Here is a 23,040-nt window from a genome sequence, read left to right as displayed (position 1 = left end):
ATGAATAATTTCAAAATTTAATACAGTAAGCATAAAAACAGCACTTACTTGAGGTTCTTCCGCAGTACCTGCTTTCTCACTGAGTGCAGACATGAGAGCAGGTAGAATTCTAGGCAGATGTTTAGTCAGGGCCTCGCCAGATACTGATGCTAGATAGGATAGGGCTCGAGTATTAACTGGAGGTGTTGTCAACTGTGAATATTATAAATAATGTTTCAAATATATACAATGCATAATTTTATTATTTGAACTGGAGCTTGGATATGGTTAACAAACAAGAGCTGTCGGTAGGACAACAACGACCGACTATTCTTAGTGCTTGATAGCAAAAAAGCCTTGATAATGTAAAATTTTCGAAGTAAAAAAAAGGGCAAAATTGTTCTTTAAATCCATATTACAGTTATAGGCCTTAGAGACAGTCCTATTAAGCTCTCAAACAAGAGAATAAAATTTCAACTTGTTTATATGTCAATAGACTTTGAAAATATTTGAGGTATTACAAAACTTTAAAGAAAATTCTAAGTCGAAAAAGGGGCATAATTCTGTCAAAATGCTTGATACAGTTACCTCCTCCTGTCTACAGGTTAGGTTCATGATGGTGAACAAGTGTACAAAGTTTCAAAGCCATATGTCAATGGACTTTGAAAATATTTGAGGTATTACAAAAACTTTAACGTAAATTCTAAGTCAAACAAGAGCTGTCACAGGAGACAGCCAAGCTCGACTAATAAAATACTGGACGCAGTAAGGAGGACAAAACTATGAAAGAAAAAACAATTATGTATAATTATGTATTAAGTTATAGTAAAAAAATATCCTTTGTTAACATAAATTCCAAGATCAAGGGGAATAATTCTAGACTAAGTCATGCTAGAGTTATGAACCTTTCACACAACATGTGTGTAATGACAAGAAATATATATTTGAAGTTTGAAGTAGATACCTTAAAAAGTAAAGAAGTTATAATATTTCTTAAAGAAAATCCTAAGTTCAAAGAAAGATAAATCTGTAAATATTGCTTCAAGAGTTACGAACATTGTCACATAAAATGTAATTGATGATAAGGAATAAGTATTTGAAGTTTGAGGTAGATACCTTTAACACTAAAAAAGTAAAAAATAACATTTTTCTAGTAAAAAAATCTAAGTTTATGGGGAGATAATTCTTGCAATATTAGTGCTAGAGTTATGAACCTTGCCACATAAGATGTGGATGATGATAAGTTACATATATTTGAAGTATGAAGTTGATCCCTTTAGAAATAAATAAGTAACAGTAAAAAATAGTATTTTTTAAGGAAAATTCTAAGTTCAAGGGGAGATAAATCTGAAAATATTTGTGCTAGAGTTATGAACCTTGTCACATAAGATGGGGATGACGATAAGGTACATATATTTGAAGTATGAGGTTGATCCCTTAAGAAATAAAGAAGTAACAGTAAAAAATAGTATTTTTTAAGGAAAATTCTAAGTTCAAGGGGAGATAAATCTGAAAATATTGGTGCTAGAGTTATGAACCTTGTCACATAAGATGTGGTTGATGATAAGGAACATATATTTGAAGTTTGAAGTTGATATTTTAAGAAATGACAAAGTTATAGTGAAAAATATTTTACTGCACCAAAACTTTAATCTGAAATCTGGACGCGGACGCCGACGGCGACAGCTATCCATATACTTCGTATAGTCGAGCTAAAAAGGGGCATAATTCTGTCAAAATGCTTGATACAGTTACCTCCTCCTGTTTACAGGTTGGGGTCATGATGGTGAACAAGTGTGCAAAGTTTCAAAGCCATATGTCAATGGACTTTGAAAAATATTTGAGGTATTACAAAAACTTTAACATAAGTGGTTACGCCAAAGCAGACGCTCGGGTGACTACAATAGCTCTACTTATTCTTATCGAATAGTCCAGATAATAAAACTGAATTCAACATCAATGTAAAAATTTTTATAAGGGTGGGATATGCTCAGAGCAATACTAACAAAAATACTTTAAATTCTCAGACTCTGTTTTATCAAGTTTATTTATAAGATATCATGAGTTACATCTCCTTGGTAACATTTATCTTTTAATAATAAACAAAAACTGTTTTTAAATACACAGACAGTTATATCCCTTATATATAAATCATCAAAGATTCTACTCTGTAATAATGATTTACTGATAAACATGAACAAAACTATTCCTGTAGTTGCCTCAGATTGTTTGAGAATGGGTAAAATGTTGTTAAAAAAGATTATCTATACATATACAGTCAAACCAGTGGTAAGGACCACCTCCAATTAAATATCATTCTGTGGATAAAAACCATTTTTAACAACGGTCCATTGATTTAATAGAACAGAATACCTCCTCCCCAAATTAAGACCACTTGTCTGTAAAGGCCAGTTTTAGTCTCGCCATAAGGTGGCCTTATTTCACAGGTTTGATTGTAATACATTACCAAATTCTTTCAAAACACAATATTATAGAGACATAAAGAAGATGACATTTTAAAATATAAGGAAGAAAAACAACTATAATACCTGTGGGACAAGATAAGGCAGGACTACTCTACTTTTAACTATCATAACTTGTGTAAGACCGTCTAATGCTCTCTCTGATAATTCTGGATCATCTCCCTGTAATAAATTTGTATTATATATATTACATACATGTGCCCTTATCCAAATTACTATAAATACAACATTGAAAGCTTTAAGTACAACCTCATTGGATTAAAGCACAAATTCCGACATCTTCATTTTTTTAGTTAATACAGGATTTATCTTAGTTTGATTGTGTTGGAAGCTAAAAGCTTATAGACACACTCTCCAGTATATTCCTCAAAGTGACCAATGAGTGTAAAGTTTCTTCATCAAGGAAATGATGGCTTGCCTGTGACCGGATAGATGTTTATGCTCAGTGGTGTAGAGTATGTTGTTTATATGACTGTATGTAACAGGATGTCAGAGCAGGGCTTTCATGATGAATTTTACAATTTCTGTTATAAATATAATATGTATGTAATATTATAATCAAGCTGCATAGAAGTAAATCACAATGCCATCATATGTTTAGGAAACTACCAGGATCGATTGCACTTGGTCAATTAAATATCGAAGAGAAAAATAAATATAATACCTACCAATTTATTAAGAAGATCTGGTAGAATATCATCGAGAGCTCTCTGTCCGATATTTGTATGTAAACCATCAAACGTACTGGCGGCTGCTTCTCGAACTTCTGGTAAAGGATCCACCAGGGCGCGCTTCACGGTCGGTATTAGACTGTCTGCATAGAACATCACCTGGGTAACAGAACAATCCATTTACTAGACATACATATAAAATAGGTCGATTCAATTCTTTTCAAAGGTGGCTACAATCGATAATTATTGAAGAACTTGAAATAAACACTTTTAAAGCATCATCAAGTTTTGCCTCAATAGTGCAGAAAAGTTTAATGGAGCTCAGAAAGGCACCTCTTTACCTGCAATGTTATAAGTACTGTTTAACTATACTTTTTTAATAACCAATATGTTTTATTAATATTTGTGTGTATTGGCTGGCGCCTTATAAACTCAATCAAGTTTTGTCATTTGTCGTTTACTAACATGATCTTTCTGTGTAGAAGACATTATCTCCCTCAGTCCGATACACACTCCCTGTCTCTGATCACTCTGTTCCGAGTCCAAGCCATGCTCCAATATAGGTATAATCTCCGGTAACACTCGCTCTCCTAATTTACGTACCAAGTCACCCAGTGTACGAGCTGCAACCTGAATACACAATCATCATTATTGCAAGTACTTGAATTTATTTTTATTGGGTTGGATTTTTGTAAGTCACACAAACACTGAAAAGGTCAAGGTAATACATTCCAGCTGTTCAAGCAGAAAAATAAAATAGGTGTCCCTAAAAGTCTTATTTTAGGCACAAACAAGCACCTGTATAAATTTATAATTCAAAAATATTTCCTCAGCTATAATTCACAGACGCCATTAGTCCAGATGATATTGACTGTTCACAAACATTACTGGAAAATATAGCACTGTCAACACATATATCTTAGATATGCAATTTCATAAAGCTAATAAATTTTGATAATTTATTTGTAATTCTGGACCAGATTTACATTTAAGTCAAAACATAATTCATTAAAAGTAAGCAATTTAGAAGTAAACATACATACCTGTCTTTTATCATGACTAGTGCTGGCCAAACAACCCAGTAAAAGAGAAAATAATGTAGACAGAATTTCTCGTAAGGTACGGGGTGTATTTGGCACAATAACTTTCCAAACGTGTAATGCAGCCTGTCGTACGAGGAGGGCGGAGTCTGACCGACCCATATAAAGTCCCGATAAGATACGATTGCGACATTCTGAGCCCAGGATCTTGTGTATAAGCTGTTGGGATGATTCTGTACCGAAGTTGTCATCCTCGCCTGCACTCTCCGTGGACATTTTACCTGACACACCTGAAATATATTAACAATAAATTTTATTATTCTTCACCAGTCCTGTTTTTTGCATCATATAACTGCTTCTGATCTGTAGTGTGTCGCTGTTAAATAATCTATTGATATTTACCTGGTACACAAAAAATAGTAAATACATATACATTTGTATATTACCATAGACTCGTATACTATGTTCAATTCAAAGACAACTTTCCCTACAGAGAGATACACCTATCTATTTTCACGGCTCAAAATCATATTATAATAATGCAGAATAAACTATGATCATTTAATCTGTTATAACCTGAACAAAGGTAAATACATTTCTAAAACATAATCATACCCTTTTAGGAAACTATTTTACATTTCAGCCTAAACTGGTTGGTCTAAAATGAAATGGTAAGAAGAATAAAAGAAAACATAAGTGGACTAATTGTAGCAGCAGGGCATATGTAAGTGAAATATTGGTAACCTACTGTTTCCGGTCCACCCATTAATACTGTAATATACAGCTATATATATACCATACCCTCAAGTCTACAACACACTGATCACTTTACAATTTACATAACAGTTTAACAACAAAAAACATTGGCTTTAAATCTTGTCACAAGAAAAAATCATAAACTCAGACCAGAAAATAGAATAGAATCAAAAGTGACAGACATTTTTACATGAAAAAGATTTAACAATTACTGTTTTATATTTAACTACATGTACATGATCAAATATGTTACATGTGCGTCTTTTTGAGATTTAAACTACACCTAGGATAGAACATAACTCAAGATATCTTGATAATGATTCAAAAATAGCAATAATCTATTTTTAGATACAGAAATATGGGTTTTTCCATTAGACCTTCTATTTATAGCCTAAATTCATATCAGACATTACACAAGGACATTTTATCATGATACGAGGAACTTGTAAACATCAGACAATATTCACTATGAGAAATACACTTAATTCATTTAATTTGCATTTTATTTATAGGGAAAATATCTTACAAGGAAGTTTGAAAATACATTGCTGTTGATCACCAAAAATATCAAATGATCAATGAATTTTTCAAATTGTAAGCTACACTTAAAAACATCTCTATTATTAATGTTGTTTCTTCTGTCAAGACATGTAAAAACCACAATTTTGTTTTAAAACTATATTGCATTACATTAATATGAAATTAAAAGCTATTTGATAAATAAAAGTTTCAACCCATACAAGGTTAAACAACAACTTATTGACCTTTTCGAAAACCTAGCTAAACACCGTTTTCCGGTACGTTGCGGATTTAGCTCTGGGGAATTACATCAAATGAAGTACATAACACAGTTACATGATATTTCTATTTTTCTATCATTATTTTACCGATTAAGGTGAAAAAAGTTTATGTTTTTGAAAATTATCAATATTCCTTTAATATATATTGCAAATTTTTGTAAAAAATAAATTGTTTATAATGAAAATCAATAAAATTTAAACTGGCGTAGTGGAATCTTCCATAATAAATAAGGTTATTTTTTGCGTAAATTTGTGTATTTACTTTATTTTTGGTATGGAATCATTCATACAATGATATTCAATTATTTTCTTAAAAAGAAATAACTGTTTTATTTCAATTTAATTTAAAAAAAGGCCGAAAACATCGAGTTCGCTATTACACTCCATTAGGTGAATTCCCCAGAGCTATGTACAGAAAGTACCGGAAAACGGCGTTTAGCTAGGTTTTCGAATTCGTGAATTTCATGTTTTGCATAACTATCAAAATAATTTTTAATCAAAAAGAATATTCCATTTTTCATTTATAACAAGCTGGTAATGTGTGAAAAAAAAACAACAAACACTTCTGTCTATTAAGTTATTAAGTTGTAAATTAATTTGAACAGTCCACTCTGTCTTTTTCCCCTGTCATGAGCCTTTTGTTGTAGCTCATTTTGTATTAAAGTTAAGTGAATAGTTACATCCTTACACTGACCTCTATATTGATGGATAATTAATTCTATGTATTTTTAAAGGCCCAGTATGCCTCAGAAATGCTTTCATTTTTTTTCTTCTCAAAACTTTTTATTTTTGATAATTTGTTACAATTTCCATAATATACTAACTTAATTTGCCAATGGATGAACTAACTTTTGATTCTTTGCTCTGTCAGTGAATAAGTATTTTGTATGGAAGTCAAAATACTAATTTGTCTACATTTTGCTACCTTAACAACACATTACTGCAGATTCAGCCTACTTTCTTCATTTATTAAAATCCTAACATGCTCTAAATACATAATTAAAACACTGTTAGACACATCTTTGAGATTTCTAAAGCAAGAAAAATATAAATTTTCCCAGGCATACTGTGCCTTTAAACATAAAATCAGTAGGGTCAAAAGTAAATCATTTGACACACTCACATACCTGAGATACTATACAACAGATCACCCAGTAGCTGTACCGAGCTGTACCGGATTCTCCAGTTATCATCAAACAATCCCTTCTCTAGTTCCGGTAACAATAACTCTATAGCCGTGTTAGCGTACATGTTGATAATTCTCTGACCGGCCTTTAATGCTGTCTCTCGTACATACTCTGACTCGTCAGCCAGGGCCTACAAATATATACAACAAATATTTAATTCATTGACCAAGGCCTACAAATAATATAACAAATATTTAATTCAGGTTAGTGTAGTTTTTTTATAAATCAGGTTGCTTGGAGGCTTTTACACCAATTTTAACCCATTTTTGTTCACATTTCAGTCGTTGGTCCTACTAACCCATTTTCTGGAATAATATTAACTAATTTCTTCGCAAGTGACGATTACAATTCCACATGATTTCTGCAGCGGTGGTGAGAGACAAATAACCATTAGACCCAATGTTTGGAATAACTGTCACAAAATATTTTCGCCGTGCCCGAGGATCAAATCAGATGCCCCTGGATTTAAAATTTGATGCTCTCCTTATTAAACTAACCATGCTTCTATTTATTAAACTTTATTTTCAGTCATCAAATGTTCTCATCACTCTAAACAGCTGTTTACTTTATCATAAACACTGGTTAAATGAATTCCAGTGACTAGAAATGCTCATACAAATACTTTGCTGAATAAAGGCAGGGGAAAATGTCTCTATTTCTTGTACAACATTGTTCATATTGACTGACTAATGATTAATACCAAGTACTTCCCTTACAATGATACTTAATTTATAGTTTGGCAACTATTGACAACTCTTGTACATATAAAGAATTAATATGTTTGGTTTTTTTGGTTATTAATAAAACTGCAAGTATTTAAGTCAAGTTGCATTGTTTCCTTTACATTTTTTGGAAAAATTTGGCTTAATAATAGAACTGCAAGTATTCAAGGCAGGTCATAATGCACTGTATCCTGACAAGATATTTGACTATATAAAGGTTAAGTTTAAAAGGTATTTAACAGAACAACGATGCCCTCTTCTTGAAAACACCAGTATTTACTATAAATCATAGACTTAAACAAAACATACCTGAAGAATAGATGGGATTATAGGTCCTACATATTCTTTGAACTCTTCTTTGAATACAGATGGCAGGTAGATATACATCATGATGTAGCCGTCACGTACGTGAGGCGGGATGTCTGTGCGTTCTGCCGTGTGTATGACCTGCGGCATCAATTTGTGCATGTCAGCCAAACCCATTCCTCCCAACACTTCACTGAGACCTGTAAGTAACGATGTTGTAATATTAATTATTAATTATATCTAGGGAACAAACATGACATTTTCAACTGAGGACTGATAATTACCACCTTAATAACAACAACAGATAAATCTTTTAACTTAAGTTCAACAGACAAAAATCTAGCTACTTTGTTAATTTTTAAATAGTACTCTAAGATATATTTGTATAGCAAGCAAAGAAACAAACATTACCACTAATTTTCACCATTCATAAACTTCTTAATGCTTGAACATGTGAAGGAAAATTCAACATATAAATAATATCATTTAAAATGTCACAGGGTTAAAAAAATGTGCAGCCTGACCGGACTCAAACTCGGGACCTTTGGAATACTGTACTGAGGCTCTACCGACTGAGCTATACGGCCGCTTGCACTATCTCCGCTAATTAGTGAAGAGTTTGAACCGTGACAAAAATAACTGACAAATTTTTACTTAGGACCAAAAATCATAATAGTTGTCACTTTTATATGTGGTTCAATTATTTTATTAATTTGGTCAGGTATTTTTTAATCTTACAAACTTTTCAAACTTCACATGTCAACTTCTCAGCTCTTATGGTGAAAGAAAAAATCAAATGTCCTCTACAGATAATTTCAAAACAGGACAAACACCGATGTAAAACACCTGTCATCTGAAACCTAGCTGATCAGCATTATTTGGAAGAATTCAATGACATTTAAATACAAATGGAGGTAAAATAATCCTTCAGTGATTTCAGATTAATAATAATGCAATTTGAAGACTGATGGACACACACCTTGAGCAGCACCAGATCTGTCCACCGAGCTTCCTTCCGACTTCAGTGTCTCCATCAACCAGTTCATCAGCTCATCAAACTTCTGACCGCCCATACCTTTCACCATAGCACCTAGGGCGTGAGCTGATACAGCCCTAACTTCTGGTACAGGGTCCAGCAGAGACTGTTTCAAACCTGGGATAACCTTGTCTATGTATGGGTCTAAATCCTGAAATATATACAGAAAATCTTTGTTAAAACATATCTTTTACACTTGATTCTTGCACAAGTTCCTGTAACTTATATTAAACATTTTTTAATCTGTTTCCAGGAACTAACCAGTGTCGGTGATACATGAAGAAATATGGTTGTAACTGGAATATACGGTATACCATTAACTCATCATGATTTAATCATCCATGGATTGAGGGTTTCACCACTCCTCGGGTTACAAACACAAATCAAAATTTTTACTACACAATGAACAAAATATCATGCAATATTAAATTAATTTCAATTATTTGCAATTATCCAGGATGATTTTTCTTTACAGTTACTTGACAAATAAGGTCTCTGGTAAAAAAATGTTATACACAAAATCATTTATTAGCCAACAACCCTCCTTAACAGTCTTTCACTAGAGATCTTTAAATGCCCTTACAAAATCTTAATGGACACAATTATACGTATGACCTTCCATAGAATCTTATTTGAATGCATGGTCTAATTTATACTATTTGAATGTTACAGGTCTATGATATAACAATGGGTATAGAGCAAGGTAAGGTATATTAAAAGTTTTGCATTCAAACCCAATATTTATTGTAATTTCTAAAGGGAGGGAGTTATAACAGTCCTGTACAAAGAGTCAGTGTCATAATTATACAGTATAAAATATACCTTCTGATCTGTGAGAGAGTACATATTGCCAATAATCTGTGCGGCCATTTTCCTGGTTTCTGTTGCCCTGTCCTGGAAGGCACGTTCTACTACAGGCATGATTAAAGCCAGTGATGGAGCATCTATAAAATGTACGAACTTTGTCTCCAGCAGGTTCTGTAAACACATACTGGTCTTCCTAGCTGGGTCTTGTAATGCATCCAGTAACACGGGTACAATTGCTGTAAATAAAATGACAATTAACAAATTTCTTTTATCTATACACCTGCCATACAATAGAATCATACCCTTTTTATTATAACCTGATTAAGTCTTCAGTCTTTAAACAGTGAAATGACAACATGACATTTTTATTACAACATTGGTGTCACTGGCTTTGTAATCAAAAGGTTTAAATTTTCAAGAGAGAAAAATGTTTGTTTTTGTTTTTTGATTGGGGTTTACATCACATCTACACATTATAGGTCATATGGCGATGTTCCAGCTTTACTGGTGGAGGAAGATCTGGAGTGCCCTTTCATGCATTATTTCAGGCAAAAACGGCACTTGAGTAGAACCACTGAATTTCAATAAGATAGCTGGATAACTTCCTAACAGAAAGAATCCAAAGTCCCTGCTGGGATTCGAACCCACAGTAGTGAGAGAAAAATGTATTTATCTCCTAATGTAAAAAAAAATATTTTTTACAGTAAAACTTTCACAATCCATTCCTGAATTATTTGTTTATATATCTCCATGTAGAAATTACTGGGAACCAACCTTGAATTTCAGGATTTCCTTTTGAGACATTTCCGATCTGTCGGAACCCTGGAACATTTTCTGTACACGGGTGTGATGGTGAGAACCTCGAATTCCCGGGTAAATATTGGTAAAATGCAGACAATTTTGGGTGCACAGTACCCATAGATCCAGTAACCCCATGCACTGTATTAAACAAAATTATCTTACTTAATTCCGTTCAAAAAAAAATTTCTATAAGAAAATAAAGACATTTCACTTTTTGTTTAGACACAAAAATTGAAAAAGTTTTATGAAAATTTGTAAAATATAAACCAGTTTCCCTGCAGTAAAAATCAACTAGAAATAAAATAAAATTTATTCATGCCCAAATTTATTTCATGAAATCCACAGGGTATTGATAGAAAATATTCTTTAAAACTGCTGTGATTTATTTACAGACTATCAAAGATACATGCTTATTACAAGAACTGAAAGTAAATATCACAACCTCAATAGATAGATTTGTTTGTTTGTTTGATAGGGCTTTTCATCAGACCAACACAGTATAGGATGTATGGTAACCTTCCAGCTTTACTGATGGAGGAAGACCTCAGGTGCCCCTCTGTGCTTTATTTCAGGCAGGAACAGGCACCTGAGTAGAACCACTTACGTGCCATAAGCTAGCTGGATAGCTTCCTCACATGAAAGAATCAAAGTTCTTATCTGGATTCGATCCCACTGGGGTGAGGGGCAAGTGGTTTGATGTCAACGTCCTTAACCACTCGGCCACAGATGCCCCATCAATAGTTAAGTAATAATTTGATAACAAACAGACAAGAGCTTTTTTCACACCTATCACATATCTAGCTAAATTCTTTCTTTAACAAATTATCACAAAAATATTTCAACATATATATGAACATATTGACATACCAGCCTTGGTTCTCCACGAGTCCTCTTCCAGACCTTTGAGAAGTGATGGTAGGACAAGTTTAACACCATGAGCTGTCAACATTGCCATAACTGCCTTTGCCGTCTCGTCAGCAGCCTTATAAATAATGATAAATATTTCAATATTAAAAGTTTAATAATGTTTCTGTGCTTGGGTTTTAAAGCACAGCCACACTGGTACTTTTAAGGTTTGGGTTGAAAGGCAGATACTTTAAACACATGGCCACTGTTCTTTTTTTTTGGCTTAACAAATAGAGGAGATAAACTCTTAATGCCTCTTCTGTGAATAATTTTAAATATGGAGAAGTTTACCATCTGGCTGCTTATATTGAAATTCATCCTCAAATTTATGAGGGTTACAGAGCAATATGAATTAATAAGAAGTCACCGCCCCCTGTTGGGCGCCCAATGTCACAGGGACTCGAACCCTGTACCCTCAGAATACCTTACTGTAGCTCTACCAACTGAGCTATTCAGCCGCTTACACCTCCTCTCTCCTAAATAGTGAACAGTTCTGACCTGTGATATTTTTGCTGATAGAATATAAGTGTAGTTACCTCTCGCACGTACTGACTGGCATCACCGAAGCAGAGCAATAGATGTGGTAAAATATGTACAACATATGGTTCAAACAGTTTACCCAACATCGTACACATCATCTCATATGCAAACAATGCTCCTGTAACATATAATAAATGTTTGAACATTATTAAACCCTTTTTATGTGTTAGGATAATAATTACATGTACTAACCATTGTAGGGTGAAGAAAATCTGACTTTTTTAATTTTATAATTTTACTTCTAAAATTCTGCAAAAAAAGTCTACTGAGAGTAATATATGAAAACTAAGTTACCAGAAACATACTAAATCCAGTTCAGGGTGAAAGGTTTTGATTTTTTTTTCTAAGTTCAAACTTAGATTTCAGGCATTTGCTTGGTCAGAAAAGCATCCACAGAATCTACACAAATCAATGAAAATCCTGAAATTTGAGACAGAGCTATAAAAGAAAAGTTTTATAATCTCCATGCTAAATTATTCAACTGATTCTTCTTTACTCACCTTCCCTCCTTCTGGGATTTTTCTTATCTTTCACTGCATCCTCCAATGTTGTCATAATCTCAAGTTGTTTCAGTGCAGTAATTCCCAGCCCTCTGACAAGACCAGCCAGTCCATAAGCTGCCCCCTTACGTTCCCCGTAGTTATCCGACTCTAGTAGAAGGTCCATCAATTTCTGTACGAGTTCTGGTGCGTTAGATTTAACAGCTGGAACTAATGGTGGTAGGCAGTTTGCTACAGCCTCTTGTACCTACAGGCAAAACAAGAGCGATCAGTGATCACATGTGTCGCCTCATGATGGCCAATTTCATGTTGGGACAAGTTTTGTGACAGACGGACAGTGCACAACTAAAATTGGTACTGATCATTCCTGTAAAGTTTGGATAAAATTGCACCAGCAGTTAATGAGGAGTAGTCCGGACAAGCTTTTGTGTATCTGGCAACACACAAAAAAACACACCTTTTTTTCAAAGGGCCATAACTCAGCCAAAAATCATTCAACCGGAAAACCCGTGCAATATGCGCAAGGACTTGAGCTACAGATCAATCCTGTAAAGTTTCATTAAAATTGCATTAGTGGTATAAGAGAAGTAGTCCGGACAAACTTTAAAAATAACTAGAAATGTGTCCATAGGACACGGATGCCCCCACACGCCACTGTTCTGTCAATCTTATGACTCTAGGTCAAATATTTTTTGGACTACATATGCCACAAGTTGAAAACTAAAAATCAACAAAGGGCCATTATTCTGTTAAATTTAGTCGCAGCAAAAATTCCTTTCTTTACTACCATCTACACATTAAGGTTGTTCATCCCTGGAAGTTTAAGCAAAATCTGCCATCCGGTTTAAGAGGAGTTGCGTTCACAAAATTTCTGCATAGTTTATAGTGAAAAAATCAACAAAGGGCCATAATTCTGTTAAATTTGGTCGCAGCAAAAATTCCTTTCTTTACTACCATCAACACATTAAGGTTGTTGAATGTTCATCCCTGGAAAATTAAGCAAAATCTGCCATCCGGTTAAAGAGGAGTTGCGTTCACAAAATTTCTACATAGTATATAGTGAAAAAATCAACAAAGGGCCATAATTCTGTTAAATTTGGTCGCAGCAAAAATTCCTTCCTTTACTACCATCTACACATTAAGGTTGTTCATCCCTGGAAGTTTCAGCAAAATCTGCCATCTGGTTTAAGAGGAGTTGCGTTCACAAGATTTCGGGACGTACGGACAGACGTACGGACGGACGGACAAGTGCAACACTATATGCTCCCACTCTGTGGGGGCATAAAAATTATTATAGGGCCATAATTCTGACAAAAATCATTAAACTGGAAAATGCTGACAATATGCACAACTAGACTTGGTACTGGTCATTCCCGTAAAGTTTGGATGAAATTGCACCAGTAGTTTATGAGGGGTAGTCCGGACAAGTTTTGTGATGAACGGATAGACAAACAGACGGACAGACAGACAGACGACGGAGAAGTGATCCCTATATGTCTCCACTACTCCGTAGAGGCGACACAAAAACCAACCCCTTCAAACTCCTATTGCATCATCACTTTGTAAAATAATTGAAACGTTCTCCTTAAAGTGGCTTCAGCTTCTTTTTTTACTGGGAAAACAATTCTGTGTTGTTTTAAACTAAGTATTTCAATAACTTTATCTTGGAAAAGTGCATCATATCACTGTTAAACCTTCTTGAAAACAGCACCAGAGAGCTATTTATAACGCGACAGTGATGTTCGTTTAAAAAAAATAGAAGATCGGGAAAAGAATTGTCCGCTTAACTAGATATATATTATAGCATATATAAGACTGGCTTTGACAATAATGTGTATGCATTTTAACATTATCATTATTCCACAATCATCAAATTCTAGAATCGTATCTTGTAACTTTACCTACAACATTTTAAAGCTTCAAATCTATTTATATTTTGCTACCAGAGTATAACCACTTACCTCTTGTGATGGAGTTGATAAAGCAGCTATAAGCTGACCAACAATGGGTTTTACTTTCGGGTTATCTTTATCTAAATGTTTGGCCAGGGAGCCCATGAGAATGACGATACTCTGTCTTACAGCATCGTACCCAGCTGTGCCCGGCGCGCTCGTGAGAAACTCCTCAAACACGGGTAGTAACACGGCAACATTGTCCTGAAATACATGTATGTATAACACATGCAAGTCAAAATGATGACAATATAACATGACATTGTCCCCAAATGTATAACAAATAAGCTAATTAAATTAATGGACAGCAATATTTTAATTCAACAACATACATGTTCAAAAGTACAGAGGTATAAATATAACAATAATTCATATAACATGCTATTTGAAAGAAATTCTTTAAACACTATAAAATTGTAAGACAATATTTGGAGATAAAAAATTATTTTTTATCCTTTAAATATATCATCTTTCCATTTCCTAAAACAAACCTCACTGAGCACTTAAAAGCATTTACATTTTCTCTAAAAAGTTCAAGAAAATAGAATTTAAACTTGATAAAATAAACAGAACTGTTTTATGCTTAAAATTATACCTTTCCATGAACATTGATTGTTGAGAGGGCCGCTGACCTCATCTGAGATCTGACCTCGGCACTTCTGTCACCAAGTCCCTTAGGTACGTAGAAATTGAACAGGGGGAGTAACTGCTCCTGGGGTAGTATAGGAGCTATGTATCCTAGTGCCATGGCAACCCCAGTTCGTGCTGGCCACTCGTCCATCAGCTGTGTGGATATTGCACGACCAAACTCATCCAGTATTGGTGGTGGCATCTAAAGTAACATTATAACAGAAATGTAAGCCGCATGCTGGTTATTCCTAAATAATTTTTACATAATAACTGGCTATTTTCAAAATATAAATTTAATAATTTCAGTAATAACTAAATATTTTTCAATTATAACTGAAGAATCATTTTTCTAAATTTTGGAAATAGTAATGTGCAGGAACATAATCATGAAGGCTGATATGCATTGAACGATAAGCTATAATGCAAGAAAATTTAATATCTTTTTCCATTCTAACATGCTATTAAAAAAGAGAATTGATAATAAATATGTTGAACTGCATTAAGGGTAGAAGTATTTCTGCTGACGTTATTTGGTTTATTGATATCAGATATGATGTCATACGGTGTGTAAACATTCCTTTTCTATTCTGTGCATATATTGTGTAATAATACACTTGATTGCCCTATCTATTTGATAGAGGAATATTTTAAAACATGTTAGAATGTTCAACAAGAACTGTCGGAGGACAGTAACACTCGACTATTCGAAAAGTTGTCACAAGTGTGTTTCATTGAGTATAATAATGCTTACCTATATGAATACATAAAATTGTCCGAAAAAGTACAAACTCTTCAGTAGGAGATGCCAGCTTACAAGCAAAAATTTACCTAGAATTTCTAAGTCGAAAAAGGGGCATAATTATGTAAAAAAGCAAACCAGAGTTATGGGACTTGTGCCAATCATCTTAGATAATCACAGAGAACAAGTGTGTGAAGTTTCAATCCATTCCCTTCAGTAGTTATGGAGATACCAGCTTACACACAAAAACTTAACCAAGAATTTCTAAGTCGAAAAAGGGGCATAATTATGTAAACAAGAGGGCCATGATGGCCCTGAGGTCGCTCACCTGTATAAAGGCTCCCGGAGCGGACCAGTTTAAACCCAAGGGCTTTTCTTTGAACAAAACAATGATCTCCCCCTCCCCCTCCAGCAGGCCAATTTTCACCCGAGGGCTTTTATTTGAACAAACTGGGTAGACACCCATAAGAAGATGTTTCATGCTAAACATCTAAGCTCTAGCTCATTGGGTTTTTTATAAAGAAGTTATTTTAAGTTTTTACTATACACATATAGTTAAAAACAATGACACGCCTGGGGCCGGGCCAGTTATGACCCCAGGGCTTTAATTTGAACAAACTTTGTAGACACTCACTAGAACATGTTTCATGCTTAATATCTAAACTCTAGCTATTTGGGTTTTTTCAAAGAAGATTTTTTAAGTTTTTGCTATACACATATAAGGAAAATCAATGACCCCCCGGGGGGGCCAATTTTGACCCCAGGGCTTTTATTTGAACAAACTTGGTAGACACCCATTAGAACATGTTTCATGCTAAATATCTTAGCTCTAGCTCTTTGAGTTCTTTAAAAGAAGATTTTATAAGTTTCTCCTATATGCATATTGGGAAAATCAATGACCCCCTGGTGCGGGGCCAATTTTGACCCCAGGGCTTTTATTTGAACAAACTTGGTAGACACTCATTAGAAGATGTTTCATGCTGAATATCTTAGCTCTAGCTCTTTGGGTTCTTTAAAAGAAGATTTTTTAAGTTTTTACTATATGCATATAGGGAAAATCAATGACCCCTGGGGCGGGGCCAATTTTGACCCCCTGGCTTTTATTTGAACAAACTTGGTAGACACTCATTAGAAGATGTTTCATGCTGAATATCTTAGCTCTAGCTCTTAGGGTTTTTTAAAAGAAGATATTTAAAGTTTTTTCTTTCGGTTGCCATGGCAACCAGAGTTCTGCATGGAATTAAATTCTTTGAACAATTTTTAAAGGTGACCACCAAAGGAACATTCCTGTGAAGTATGGATGAAATTGGCTTAGTGGTTTATGAGGAGATGTCATTTACAGTAAAAGTTAACAGACGGACGACGGACGGATGATGGACGGGCTCCGGACGAAAAGGGATCATAAAAGCTCACCCTGTCACTTTGTGACAGGCGAGCTAAAAAGCAAATCAGAGTTATGGGACTTGTGCCAATCATCTTGGATAATCACAGAGAACAAGTGTGTGAAGTTTCAATCCATTCCCTTCAGTAGTTATGGAGATACCAGCTTACATGCAAAAACTTAACCACAGGGACGCCGACAAATGGGTGACTGCATTAGCTTGATTATTCTGCGAATAGTCGAGCTAAAAATTCACTTGATATTATTTCAATACTTAAAACAAGACAACATTTAAACAAATTAAAGATCAAAGTTCACCTCTAACTTGTCGTCATACTTCCGCAGCAACTGTTCAATGGTGGCATCTATATATTCTGTATGACATTCCAGTGTTTTGGCGAGACATTGGGCCGCAGCTTTCCTCACGATTTCTTCAGGATGTATGACATCATCCACCAGAGGGGTACACATATCCTCAAATGGCTCTTCAATATCTAGCTCATCTCGTAAACTAAAATTTAAAGAAATCATTCTTTTACACATTCTGACCTTTAAAGGGTGTAAATTTGCATTAAACCAGATAAAGTTCAAAAATTGGCATAAAACCAGACAAATGTGCTAAAATTGATTTAAAACCTGACAAATATGCTATAATTGGAATAAAACCAGACAAATGTGTTAAAATTGGCATGAAAACCTGACAATTTGCTAAAATTGGCATAAAACCAGACAGATGTGCTGAAATTGGTGTAAAACCAGACAAATGTGCTAAAATTAGTATAAAACCAGATGTGCTAAAATTTGCATTAAACCAGAAAAATGTTCAAAAAATGGCATAAAACCAGACAAATGTGCTAAAATTGTCATGATACCAGACAATTGTGCTAAAACTGACTTAAAACAAAGTTAAATGTGCTAAAATTGGAACAAAACCAGACAAATGTACTAAAATTGGTGTAAAACCAGGCAAATGTACTAAAATTTGCATAAAACCAGACAGATGTGCTGAAATTGGTGTAAATCCAGATAAATGTGCAGAAATTAGTATAAAACCAGATGTGCTAAAATTTGCATTAAACCAGAAAATGTTCAAAAATTGGCATCAAACCAGAAATATGTGCTAAAATTGGCATAAAACCAGACAAATGTGCATAAACTGGTCTAAAACCAGACAAATGTGCTAAAATTGGCATGATACCAGTCAAATGTGCTAAAATTGGCATGAAAACCTGACAAATATGCTAAAATTGGCATAAAAAGAAGACAAGTGTGCTAAAATTGGCATAAAACCAGACAAATGTGCTAAAATTGGCACTAAAAAAACCCAGACAAATGTGCTAAAATTGGCATTTAACCAAACAAATGTCTTAAAATTGGCATAAAACCAAACAAATCTGCTAAAATTGGCATAAAATCAGACAAACAAACCTTTCTGCAAGAGTTTTTACATCAGTCTCCACATCATAACAAGCTACCCATACTCTCTGTGCTATCATTAAACCTAGCTCAAAGTTATCATCTATGTTGGGTAATACATTCGACAAACACAGTAATGCCTGTAATAGGAAACAGTAAAACATAAAAGTGTTAAGTTATGAAGAATATCATCTAAGGTTTTATACATGCAATCTTAAAATATGTGGTTGACTTTCTTAAAACTAAGTGACATATCTAAGATACAGATGGACAAAAAAGAAAAGCTTGAAAATAAATTATTAACATCAAAATAGTCTAATTAAATTTTGAGTTCGATTAAGTCAGGGCTGCCAACACCAAATTGCAAAATCCGAGGAAAATACGCCGGGGTCAAGGCTGAGCAAGCCCCCTTTGCGGGTCCAGGGCAGAGCCCTGGTGGGGGCCCAGGGGGCGAAGCCCCAGGAAGCTCCTGGATTCTGATGATTTGGTATGCCCTAAAATCAATTTCCTGGACTCTAAATTTGACTTCCTTGGTTGCCTTTAAAGCCATTCAGAGACACTTTAGTTGGACTTCAGGTTTTCATCAGCCCTCAAAACAAATATCCGACATTTTGACAACAGACAAGAGCGACAATGTAAACTGTAATTTGATTGGTTATTCTAAAATAGAATGCCGGAAAAGACTCGATTTGACCAATGAGAAAAGCGCTTACAGACGTACCATAGGCGGCTAGCGTAACGATAAAAGCCGAAAAGTGCCGGTTTTTGGGTACTGTATAAAATATGACGAATGAATTTATTGTCTTTGTCCAATTTACATTGATCTCAAAAATGACCCAGGCCCCGTGTTCACAAAGATTTAAGGATCAGGATCAAGATCAGGATCAAATTTAAAAACCCTAATATTCTTCATTGTGTTTCCTCATAGATAAATATCTAATTATAAATTTGATAAAACTGGACCTGAAATAGCAAGTATATGAAATTTTAGAATAAATTAATTGTTAATTTTGCAAGATATGGGCATTTTACAGTTCAGGGCACTAGACAACTTTTGGGGACAGGTACCCATACCCTCAGAAAGGGGAATTTTGCGTCATTTTAAGACAAAAAGGGGAATTTTAAGCCATATATGAGTTTTTTAAATTTAGGTTTTACACTTACTCTTGGCACAATTTCCTACCATTACTTACAATAGCTATAAAGTATATTTATTACTATAGACCTAACATATAAAACATATAAGTTAACATAAAGTTTTTCTTGAAATAGGCTATGTCATTGTTTTCTTTATTGCTTTCTTATTGCACTTGACTGACTCAGACATCAATCAGAGCTTCAGATATATGTTTTTGGCCAAGGGTTTTATACCCCTCAAATTCTAAAGTGAGGGGTAAAATGCAAATTCTGAAAAACGTAAGGGTTATATTAAAATCTATAACAAGCATAATGCATTTTTGTTTTTGATAAAAAATTAAAATTGACAGTTGTTTTTGTTGTTGCTGTTTTTAAAAAAAACTTACAAAAATATTGATTCAGTGCAACAAGCTCTGGAAAGGCAGACTTTCCCACAGGCGCTAGTCACATAATCAAATATTTTACATAATCGGTCTATATATGTATATAAAGATATCTTTATATACATATATAGACCGATTATGTAAAATATTTGATTATGTGACTAGCGCCTGTGGACTTTCCTAGGCAAGGGTATGTTGTACCCAAGTTATGGAAACACAGCAAAATTATTTCCTATCATAGTCATTAATGTTTTCTTTATTTTTAAAGTTAAAAATGTATCACACTATTTTGCAATCTGCACTGGTCAGTTCTTAATCTATTTTCTACATATTTCTGCCTGTTCTTTAGATTGAAACAATTATAACAATGTGAATTGATATAAGAATTAAATAATAATAAACAAGAAAGTTTTATGCTTTTTCTAAGAAAGGTTTTGGTTCCAGAGGAAATTGTCTGTAACTGTAAAACTGGGTACGAAAATATTTGGTACGAAAATATTTGAGTACAAAACTGCAAGAGAAATACGTTTTTTCCAACAACAACTGACAGAAATTAAATTAAATTTAGTTTTGTTTATTTACTAGCAGAATATGACAATGTATGTCTATTCTCTAAACAAATTAAATATAAGGTAAACTCCTACGATGATTATCTGCCACATTAATTTTGTCAATAATTTTTACGAGAGTTACCTCCCTTGTACATTTCTCACTTCCTGCTACTTTCGGTTTTAACATACAGCGTTGTTGACAACTGTATTTTAGTTTTCAATCCATTGAAAGTTAAACAGAAATATATTTTATTTTTATGAAATCAAAACATCACTTTTTTTTGTTAAATATCAAACACTAACACTACAATTTTTTTAAGGGGAATTTTCTACTGAAATAGGGAAAAAAGCATATGATTTTGAGAGGGGAATGGGGCCGATATTCGGCCCCAAAAATGGCCAAACGAGTGCCCTGCAGTTGATCCAAAAATTGATCCTGATCCTAAAATTGATCCTTATTTTGATCCAAATATTTTGTATTTGTTTTGTTATTTGTTGATTTTATCCCAAAATAGTTTGTTTTCTTTGCAAATCAGCATATTTTTACAATTTGAATATTTACAATTTAATTCAACAAAACACAAATAATTTTAGTAACGTTAAACAATGAAAATAAAATCAGGATCACTTGATCCTGATCCTGATCTTTTCTTAGTGAACACGGGACCAGGAGCTCACGAAATCCGCGGATTTCCGCAAATCCGCGGAAAATCGGCAGCCCTGTTAAGTTAATTACTTTTAAAATATTTTTGTCATGGAACCCATCCTAAATAGAACGCAAATTGATTGCAACTGACACGTGGGTTTAAACCCTGTCAAGGGCAAGTCGTTGTTTCCCCTGAGCAAGAAACTTTTCACATATTGCTAAATACTGGTTAGTTCCAGAAAAAGATTTGAGAGCGTTTCAATAAACTAATAGCTTCCAACACAATCAAACTAAACTAGAACTGCCACTATCATGGCGTGAATACCCCCGCATACCACTTTGTCAGAATCAACAGTGGCCATTTAGAGCTCAAGGACAACCTGCCAAATCTGAGGTTACTAAGCCAGTGCATTGCTAAGTTATGTATTCTACATGCTTCAAATGTGAAAATGTCAAAATCAATACACTGCGGACAGATTGAGAAGAAAAGCTTTTTTTTGTCAAGGTCCCTGTGACCTTGACCTTTGACCCAGTGACCTCAAAATCAATAGGGGTCACCTTATGGTCATGATCAACATCCATGCCAAATATGAAGACTGTGGGTCAAAGGAATCTTAAGTTAATGGGTCGACAAACTTTTTGAAGTCAAAGTCCCTGTGACCTTGACCTTTGATCAAGTGACCTCAAAATCAAAAGGTGTCATCTACTAATCATGACTAACCTCCATTCAAAATATGAAGACTGTGGGTCAAAGGAATCTAAAGTTATTGAACAGACAAGCTTTTTATGGTCAAGGCCCCTGTGACCTTGACCTTTGACCTGGTGACCTCAAAATCAATAGGGGTCATCTACTTATCATGACTAACATCCATGCCAAATATGAAGACTGTGGGTCAAAGGAATCTTAAGTTATTGAGCAGACAAGCTTTTTGAAGTCACGGCCCCTGTGACCTTGACCTTTGACCTGGTGACCTCAAAGTCAAAAGGGGTCATCTTCTAATCATGACTAACCTCCATGCCAAATATGAAGACTGTGGGTCAAAGGAATCTTAAGTTATTGAGCGGACAAGCTTTTTGAAGTCACGGCCCCTGTGACCTTGACCTTTGACCTGGTGACCTCAAAATCAATAGGGGTCATCTACTAATCATGACTAACCTCCATGCCAAATATGAAGGCTGTAGGTCAAAGGAATCTTAAGTTATTGGGCGGACAAGCTTTTTGAAATCAAGGCCCCTGTGACCTTGACCTTTGACCTGGTGACCTCAAAGTCAATAGGGGTCATCTACTAATCATGACTAACCTCCATGCCAAATATGAAGACTGTGGGTCAAAGGAATCTTAAGTTATTGAGCGGACAAGCTTTTTGAAGTCACGGCCCCTGTGACCTTGACCTTTGACCTCAAAATCAATAGGGGTCATCTACTAATCATGACTAACCTCCATGCCAAATATGAAGACTGTAGGTCAAAGGAATCTTAAGTTATTGGGCGGACAAGCTTTTTGAAGTCAAGGCCCCTGTGACCTTGACATTTGACCTGGTGACCTCAAAATCAATAGGGGTCATCTACTAATCATGACTAACCTCCATGCCAAATATGAAGACTAAGGGTCAAAGGAATCTTAAGTTATTGGGCGGACAAGAAAAAACCGACGGACGGCCGGACGGACAA

The 23,040-nt window shown here is 34.5% G+C and overlaps 1 protein-coding gene across 1 annotated transcript in view; it reads right to left on the bottom strand.

Annotated features, from left to right (window-relative positions):
* The window catches only part of LOC132712974 (stalled ribosome sensor GCN1-like), a 66,520-nt gene that overhangs the window by 12,190 nt on the left and 31,290 nt on the right, over nucleotides 1–23,040 (bottom strand). The window contains exons 26-42 of the mRNA XM_060695416.1: nucleotides 18,665–18,792; nucleotides 17,555–17,747; nucleotides 15,082–15,318; nucleotides 14,496–14,690; nucleotides 12,535–12,781; nucleotides 12,031–12,152; nucleotides 11,456–11,570; nucleotides 10,562–10,726; nucleotides 9,803–10,023; nucleotides 8,924–9,131; nucleotides 7,948–8,144; nucleotides 6,857–7,046; nucleotides 4,177–4,463; nucleotides 3,599–3,763; nucleotides 3,131–3,292; nucleotides 2,529–2,624; nucleotides 49–192 (exon numbers count right to left, since the gene is read on the bottom strand). Of these exons, the coding sequence (XP_060551399.1) occupies nucleotides 49–192; nucleotides 2,529–2,624; nucleotides 3,131–3,292; nucleotides 3,599–3,763; nucleotides 4,177–4,463; nucleotides 6,857–7,046; nucleotides 7,948–8,144; nucleotides 8,924–9,131; nucleotides 9,803–10,023; nucleotides 10,562–10,726; nucleotides 11,456–11,570; nucleotides 12,031–12,152; nucleotides 12,535–12,781; nucleotides 14,496–14,690; nucleotides 15,082–15,318; nucleotides 17,555–17,747; nucleotides 18,665–18,792 (3,072 nt within the window). The remainder of the gene's footprint in view (nucleotides 1–48; nucleotides 193–2,528; nucleotides 2,625–3,130; nucleotides 3,293–3,598; nucleotides 3,764–4,176; nucleotides 4,464–6,856; nucleotides 7,047–7,947; nucleotides 8,145–8,923; nucleotides 9,132–9,802; nucleotides 10,024–10,561; nucleotides 10,727–11,455; nucleotides 11,571–12,030; nucleotides 12,153–12,534; nucleotides 12,782–14,495; nucleotides 14,691–15,081; nucleotides 15,319–17,554; nucleotides 17,748–18,664; nucleotides 18,793–23,040) is intronic.

The sequence above is a fragment of the Ruditapes philippinarum genome, unplaced genomic scaffold, assembly GCF_026571515.1.
Source record: "Ruditapes philippinarum isolate M1 unplaced genomic scaffold, ASM2657151v2 ctg2104_1_1_1_1, whole genome shotgun sequence".
NCBI classification, from domain to species: domain Eukaryota; kingdom Metazoa; phylum Mollusca; class Bivalvia; order Venerida; family Veneridae; genus Ruditapes; species Ruditapes philippinarum.
This window is presented reverse-complemented; position numbering and strand designations above follow the sequence as displayed.